General features: G+C 40.7%; 1 protein-coding gene across 1 annotated transcript; it reads right to left on the minus strand.

The window, feature by feature from the left end:
- Nucleotides 1-243: 243 nt before the first annotated feature.
- LOC128404228 (vomeronasal type-2 receptor 26-like) lies at nucleotides 244-7,118 on the minus strand. The gene is made up of 4 exons (XM_053369723.1): nucleotides 6,381-7,118; nucleotides 5,289-5,516; nucleotides 1,355-1,481; nucleotides 244-1,145 (listed from the first exon to the last, which is right to left on the minus strand). The coding sequence occupies exons 1-4, from the start codon at nucleotides 7,116-7,118 to the stop codon at nucleotides 244-246; spliced, it is 1,995 nt and encodes a 664-aa protein (XP_053225698.1).
- Nucleotides 7,119-8,458: the final 1,340 nt, after the last annotated feature.

Raw genomic sequence — 8,458 nt, forward strand, 5'->3', positions numbered from 1 at the left:
GGAAATAATTAAGCAATTCACTACTGTCCTGATTGTATCCTCTCAGTTTCTCCCAAAGGAATTCTTGGAGCTGCTCCAGATCTTTTTTATTGTTTACTTGTTAATTCTTTAATTATTTGTTTACTTGTTGATTCCTTAATTTCTAGGGACATGAGTATCCCAGATTTCTAATTACATACACGTAATTAAAACAGCAATAACAGACACCCAGAATTGCAAGCATTTTTCAGACTTCTGGATTATTTAAAACTGTCTCCTTATTAGCTGCTCCCTGCTATTCAGCTCAGGCCTCAGTAAAATAACATAGCATTTGGGGATAAAGATGCAGCCCAGTAACCCACAACTGGAGGCCAAGATGGAGAAGATCTCCACAGCCACCATATATTTCCCCTTGGTGCTCAAGTAGGATGGAACAAAGGACAACCACACACTGCAAAAGACCAACATGCTGAAAGTGATAAATTTGGCTTCATTGAAACTGTCAGGCAACTTTCTAGCTAGGAAAGCCACCATGAAGCTCACAATGGCCAGCCAACCCATGAATCCCAGGACACAATAAAACATGACAGTGGAGCCTTCATTACATTCTAGTATTATTTTTTTAGTCATTGAGTGCATGTCAACGTCTGGGAAAGGAGGAGAAGTTGCCAGCCATATGCTACAGATTGTGGCTTGAATAAGGGAGCAGGAAAAAACAATTGGGGTGCCCAATGGCTTCCCTACCCACTTCCTCATTCGGGACCCTGGCTTGGTGGCCATGAAAGCTAGAACCACAATGGCAGTTTTGGCCAATATGCATGAAATTGCCACTGAGAAGATCATGCCAAAAGCAGTTTGTCGAAGGAGGCAGGTGACTTCCTGAGGCTGGCCAATGAAGAGCAGAGCACAAAGGAAGGACAGCAGGAGGGAAAGGAGGAGAATATAAGTGAGGTTGCGGTTGTTGGCTTTAACTATGGGAGTATCTCTGTGCTTTGCGAATATTTGAAGCACCAAAGCTGTGATGCAGGAAAAGAAGAGGGCCAACATGGCCAAACTGATCCCCAATGGTTCTCCATAAGACAAGAATGTTTTGTCTTTGGGGAGGCAGCCGTCCTGTTCATTGTTTGCATATTGATCTCCAGGGCATTCTAAACAGTTGTCCATGTCTGAAAATGAAAATGGAAAAAACAAATCTTATTAAAACAAAAAGGTATTCTGTCCTCAAATTGTCATAATGCAGCTAAGAGATGCCAGAATATATATTGGCTACTTCCATACTGTTTTCCCATTAGAGAAAACCGCTTCTGATGCACAGGTAAAAAAAACATGACAGGGGTTTGTGTGTGTGTGTGTGTGTGTGTGATGCATTCCTTACCCTCCTTGTTTGAGATCTTTCCTTCTGGACACGGAAGGCAATCATAGCAGCAGAATGGCTTTCCTTCCTTCTTGTTCTTTCTATAACCTACATGACAATTCTCATTACACAGAGAAGTGGGTTGTGCCTGTTCATAAATGAAAGAAGGAAATCGTTTGGGACTTATCTTCAAATAGTAAAAATGATAGTTAAGCAATAGCTTCCTATAGGTTTTTTGTTTTATCTGAAGATAATCTTAAATCCAGCACTAATGGTAGTATGGAAACTTCTACCATTACTCCAGTACCTTTGCCTTTATGAAAACCATATTAGTAAGTATTTGAACTTCTTCAGAGATTAGCAAGGCAATATCTTATCAAATTAGAAAATGTTCAGGTGAAAGCTTATTGGGTCAGTATCTCATGAATATAGTGCATTTGACTTACAGTTGCAATAGAAATTATTGAAATTCTGTCCCATCCTGGTAGTCTAACCACTGTTCCTTTAACTTAGAACTTTCAAGCTGTGCTTCCAATGGTTTCTCTGGGAACATTCAGTGACTTTGCTTTCTTTTTGTATACTTGTATCTTTTTTGTGAAGGGTGATGACCTCTTCTCTTATCTTCTTGGACCATTCTCCTGACTTAGAAATATAGCTAATATACAGCAACATTTGACACTCAAGAAACCCCTTGCGAGTTCAAGCATTTCATGTGTTCCAGCGCAAGCACACCTGTAGCCCTTGATTAGTTGCATCAGGTGTGCATCAGGTGTGCTTGAGCCAATACCTGTTGTATTTGTGCTGTTTTGATGGATTCTATTCTGGGGGTGAATAACAGTGAGGCTGAAGAAGCCATTATGAGTTGCATTTTCAGCTGAATTTGGGGAAACCACTTGAAGCATCCATTGAGTTGAGCTACTTTTGCAAACAGCTGAAAGTCTGTAAATTTTGATAATAAACCTGATTTGCAATGGGGGTTGAATAACTTTGATTGCAGCTGTAATTGTTGGCTTTTGATTGATTCTTGCAGTGCTGTTTGCTTGCAGAGTTACCTTCTTCATGACCTGCATGTATCTTAAAATCTACTTTTGCGGAGCCAGCTGCTAAAAATAATAGTTTGTACCTGCGGTTTCTGTGAACATTCACTGTTAATCATTTAGCTCAGCAGCCAATGTAAAGGAGTATGTTTAGCATAATGCTGCAAACCAATGATAATGTTTAAATAATTGATTGACTCTTCCTGGAGTAATTGCGTGGTACAAAGTAGGGCTGTGGAACAGAATTGGTCAAATCTGAAACTGAATGGGGCTGATTCTGAAGGAAAGGCAGGCAGCATCTGCAAAGAGCAGCACAGAGCTCTTTGCAACAGAACTTTCTAATAGCCCCACACTGCACTTTGGATATGTGTGCCTGTTCCAAGCAGGGGAACACATGAGTGCAGTCAAATTGAGCAGGATTGAGCCTGCTAATGAGTAGAGGGTCCAATCCTGCTGGCTGCAGGGGTCTTCTTCACCAGTTCCAAGCCAGATTAAATTTTTCTACTTTCGGCCATATTGTCTGAAGGAAGTTGATTTTGGCCCAGGTGTTCCCTGACCCAGCCCCAGAATGGGTTGGGGCCCTGTGCAGAATCCTGAGAATGAAGGGAGGAACAATAATAATGTATATACTAATTAAAAGACATACTGGGCTTCCTCAAATTTCATTGACTAGTGACACTTTCTTTATAGCTGAGACACTTCTGCAAATAGACATAGAAACAAGATAGCTTTCCTTTTATCAGTGCTACAGCCTGATATTTCCTGCACAGATTAAGTCTGATTCTGATAATTGATGATTCTTTTTTTTATAATATATTTTTATTGAAATTTTCAAAAAATAACAAAGAAAGACAAAAACGAGAAAAAAGAGAAAAAAGAAAAAGAAAAAGCAACAGTTGAAAAAGTTTACATTACTTACTTTCCATAACCAATTTCCTTGACTTCCCCACACCTGCCCCTCTTGCATTCCAATTCCAATTTTTAGCTCAGCAAATTCTTGTCCCCACACTTTACCTTATTTTCTCTAATTCATTTTACTTAACCAATTTTAACTTATAAACCTCAATCTTTATATAACAATACTTATTCTTAAAATACTTTTCCTAAATTCACCCCATCAGTTTAATTAACCCATTTTAACTTAAAAACCTCAATTTTTATACATCAACACTTATTCTTAACAATCTTTTTCTAAGGTCGGCCCCAAATCCCTTCCCCGAAATCCCCATTTTTATGTTAGTGGCAAAACCAACTTAATTTAAACAAAATATATTTATACACCCTTTGGATTCCCAAAGCCCCACCACCCCCTTTTCCGGTTTCGAACCCCAACCAAAGTCCATCAGTCCATCTGCAGTCAACCTGGCGACCTCACGTCTGAGGCACTTAACTCTCTCTCAGTTCCTCTCTGCCGGTTTTTTTGATAGTCCTTTATTTTAAAACCCGAATCTCGAAGAAGCTCTGTTCCAATAAGGTCCATATTTCTTCCAGCCAGACCTCCATATTTAACAATGGAGCCAAGATCTTGTTTCTTACTTCTCATAGGTCCAAATGTCCCAAAGGCTCCAATTTCCACATTAGCCAAGTTTGTATTCCATATGTCTTCAGATCTCCATATAAGGAGATCTCTCCAATTTCCATTCTTCAATTCAGACCAAATTTTCATCATCCTGTTCTTATTTTCCTTTGTATCCATCTTAACAGGCCTCTGGCTCTCCTTAATCATCTGCGACATCATAGCTCCTCCTTCTTTTTCCTTCAGATCCTTATGTTCCTCTTTAAACACCTTCTCAGATGGCTCAAGTTTCTTTTCTTGTTTGGCTGTAAGGATTTTTAGATCAACAACAACACTTCCCTGTTCATCTGCAGGAACTTGAATCATATCTCTTCTAGGCTCAGCAACTTTATTTACTGTCACCTTCAATATTGTGACGTTCACAGTCAAAACATCCGTCTGTTCCTGCAGTTTTCCCAGGAGAGAGAAGGTCTTCTCCAGTTCAGCCAGTATTTTTCCACTTACAGCCATTTTTGTAATGTCCTGAACCCCCTCTAGAGGGATTCTAGTTTCTTAATGTCTTCCAATTCCCACCCAAAAGCCAAGTTAGCCTTTTCTTCTTTATTTTAACAGTTTGTTACCAAATTGTAGCGAATATAACCAGCAAAGTCAGCAAAAACAAAATTTCCCTTTTCTTCCAACTTTGACAGCTAGTTTGACAGCTGTCAAAGTCTTTATGCCTCTTCCGCAGGCTCTCTCACCGATCGCTCCCGGGTCTTGGGGGAGGGGTGAATTCCGTTCTCAATGTTAGCTCTTATCCTCCAGCACAATCACTTAAATTGCCCCAACGTAAAGTTAATTGCTTTTCTCCACAAAGAAGAAAGGTATTCTCACAACCTTAGTAATAAAATCCTTGCTTTACGATGTTTACAAGGCGGGTAGGCGGACTTCCTTTTAACACCTTACCCGATCGTGCCTAATTCCCAAAGAAAATTTCTCTTTTAAGTCCAATTACCGTGTTACTCACGGGTCGTTACTTTTAATCCAAATGTTCCGAGGAAGAAGTTAGCGCTCTCCGTCCATGGCATGCGGCTTCACTCAGCAGGGGAAGCAGTCGACTCACAGCACCACGCCGCTCTCCGTCCCCCGTTCCAGAGCCTTTAAAAAGGCTCCTTTGCGGGTCGGGGGGGGCGCAAATGGTGCCTGCCGAGTCACCAGGTCCACAGGCTTCAGCGCCTGTGGTTTCTAAGGGTCCCCGTGTCGCCGCCGCGGCAGAACCCAACCCCTGTTGAGCAGATTCCCTCCGGAGCTCGGAGGGAATCCGCCATTAGACGATGGCACCAACCCGGAAGTCCCTGATAATTGATGATTCAATGTGTTGCAATGAAACAACACATAGAGAAAACCCTGAACAGATTCTTACCTGGTTGAACCAGTTGGGCCACATGATACCATCATCATGAATGGTTAACCTCTTTTCTGGGGGAGCTTGTGGTTCCATTGTTCCAACTTTGACTCTCAGAAATGACTGATTTGGGAATGTGACCCAATTTATTATATCAAATCCAGCTATTAATTTCCCATTTTGGTCAAAGGAAACTTCTTCCCCAACACTATTATTAAGTGAAACACTTTCCAGAAAGTGGTGGAGCTAAGTTTGAAGATGAAAAAAGCAAATGATGAAGATGCCAAAAATAATTAAATATTTGAAATATTCATACAAATAGAGTGCTTATCTTTAACATTTAAGAGCTATTGTTTGTGGTCCATTTAAAAGTTGTATGTTAGTGTTTTCCTTTCTCTGTTTTTAATGAGTCTCTTCTTCAGAAATGGATGGAGCTAAAAAGGAAAAAGGAATTAATGACCAGTGCTGTTTTCTAGAAAAAGAGGTGCTGGAACTCACCACAAACACCTCCCTCGTTCCCTTGGAATGGAATGGTGCCCCCCTGAGAGGGGAGAGAACTGAGTTCCAGCGAGTTCCGACTGAAAAAAGCCCTGCTCATGAGGATATACAAAACAGGGACATTGCAGAGCACAATATTCATTTTAAATGTTTTGTGAAGTATAATTTCAATTGTAGTAATGTTTATTGTAGTGGTAAAATGTGGTTCTTTTAAGAATTAAAGTTAGTCTTGGCATAAATTTCATAGAACATAGACCAAAAATATTAGACAGGATATTCCTTCATATAGGTGGATAAGCTGTGTAAATAAGCTGCTCGTCACTTTCCAGGGATACAGGGCTGCCTTTGTGCAAATTGTGATAGGGTGATATGGTTTACCAAGCCATCTATGGCCATGTTTTGCTATTCCAAGGGCAACTGAACCCACTTTAAAGTGATGGCAGCATTTCATCCATTATGTTCTCCTAACCATTAAGTGGATAGCCACTTCCTCCCTGATAGGAAAGAGGAATGAGTTTCCCCTACTGACAGAGGTATTCAAGAAAAGTCCCCCTTTTAGCTCAGCTCCAGAGTTGATTACAGACATCTGCATTAACTGGAAGACAACATTACCTGCCACGGCTGAAGATCTGTAAGTTTCCACCTTGCTCCACCTGCCATTGCTCCGTAGTTTAATTTGGTGGACTGAATGGTGTGCAAAGCATGTGCCAAAATATAGATTGCATTGTAGATGCTGTAGCTGTGGGCTGTTATGCTCGTTTCAAAAACAGACCCAGGAAGGCTCTCAATATTCTCCTCCCCAGTGCAGAATTTGCCATCTTTCTTCTCTGAAGCAGGGTCGGGAAAACCACAATTAAATGCCTCTTCCCAGAAAACCCTGAGAAAATGATCTTCTTTTTCCAAGGTAGGGTTTCTCATCTGAATAAATTTCTGGAATCCTGGAAGATCCTTAGAGTGAACTGCAAAGGATAGAGCCCCATGGAGGAATGTGATGTCCCAACCTCTTTGAAAGGGAAATGAGGTGAAATCCATCTGGGCTGTCATAATCCAGACTTTTGTATTTCCTTGTATTGGCACATCATTCGTTTCTGCAAGTCTGGGTATTGCTCTCATTGCCATAATTGTGTGAATTTCACCATGTACAACCACAACATTGGCAGTGCTTCCCACAATGATGCCGGTTGTTTTAGAACCTTCTTCCACGAATTCATCAAACTCACCAGAAGTGGTAACCTTAGGGAAACTTTCTATAAAATCAAAACAGATACCCTTCTGGGCAAAGATGGGGAGAACATTTTGTACAAATCTCTCTCCAGTGTCATCTGGGTTTAAAAGCACACCAATCCACATCCAACGAAAATGCAGCAGTAACTGGAGGATCCCCTCATATTGCTGAGTCCCATCTGGGAATATCCAGTGGGTGAAAAGAGCTTGAATGTCATTAGTCGTCACAGGAGAAGAGCCATAGATGAGCTGAAGAGGGTCATTGTTAAAATCAAGGGAGGAAAGGTGATAACAAATGATGGTATCAAAACCCCCAAACAAGATTTCAATATATTAACCAGGGGGATTCAGCTTTTTGTTTACAGTGGTATCTCGGCTTTCAAACACTTTGGGTTACAAACTCGGCTAACCCGGAAGTAGTACCTCAAGTAATGAACTCCTCCCCCAGATGCAAGCTGACGTTGTGTGTCAGAGGCTCGTGCGCAGTGGGAGTCCCCATTAGTGAATGCGCCCCTCATGTTAAGAATGGTTTGGGGTTAAGAATGGACCTCCAGAACAAATTAAGTTCGTAACCCGAGGTACCACTGTATTTCTGTTTATTTATAATCTGCTCTTTCAGGAAATACTTGGAGATTGATGTCTTTTCATCAAATAGAACAATTATGCAGTTATATTGTAGCACCCTGCTTGTGGTTAACGCTTAGCTGGAATGAAATATTCAACGCAGCAATAGAGAAATTAAAATAATGATTTATTTGTCAGACAAATAAATGAGAGACACAGTGGTATATGGTTACCAAAGCTCTGCCCCCTCCAGCCCTGATGGCCAGCACTTATATTTCCTCAGCCCAGCCCCCTTGCTCCTCCTTTGGCTGCCTCTGTCCAATCAGCCTGGTTGAAATTCCTATTGGCTGTTTGCTAGAACCAATCATAAAAGATACACCCACTTCCTATTACCTTTTATGGGAGACAAAGAGCTATATTTCCTTCTATCCATAAATGGCAGACAAGTAGCCATATATCTTACATTTGCCTCGACAAGGCACCTTAATTACCAGATCACCTTTTGCCCTTTTGCCCCTACACTCCAAAACAAATGGCTAAAACAGATGGCTCATGGTTTTAAATTCTATCTAAACAGAGATCTCGGGTTCACATTCTCACACACAATCAATGAAATAAGAATCTAACATTTCTTACTTTCTAAATCCTTTGCATAATTACATTAGGCCAATAAATCTCATACATAACATAGATAGCTTTTTAGAAGAAAAGGAACTCAGTAAAAACAGCTTCAAAAGCAACCTCTTCAATTTACAACCCCCTTTTCCCAGCCAGCTGCTTTCCCCATTAGCTCTTGCCCTTTAACCTTAGGAAAATATGGCTCAAATCTGATGGGAGGCACATGGTATTATTTTCTGTTAAACAATAAATATTACTATTTACCAACTCTTAATTAGTGTTTT

The sequence above is a fragment of the Podarcis raffonei genome, chromosome 16 (genome assembly GCF_027172205.1).
Source record: "Podarcis raffonei isolate rPodRaf1 chromosome 16, rPodRaf1.pri, whole genome shotgun sequence".
Lineage (NCBI taxonomy): Eukaryota > Metazoa > Chordata > Lepidosauria > Squamata > Lacertidae > Podarcis > Podarcis raffonei.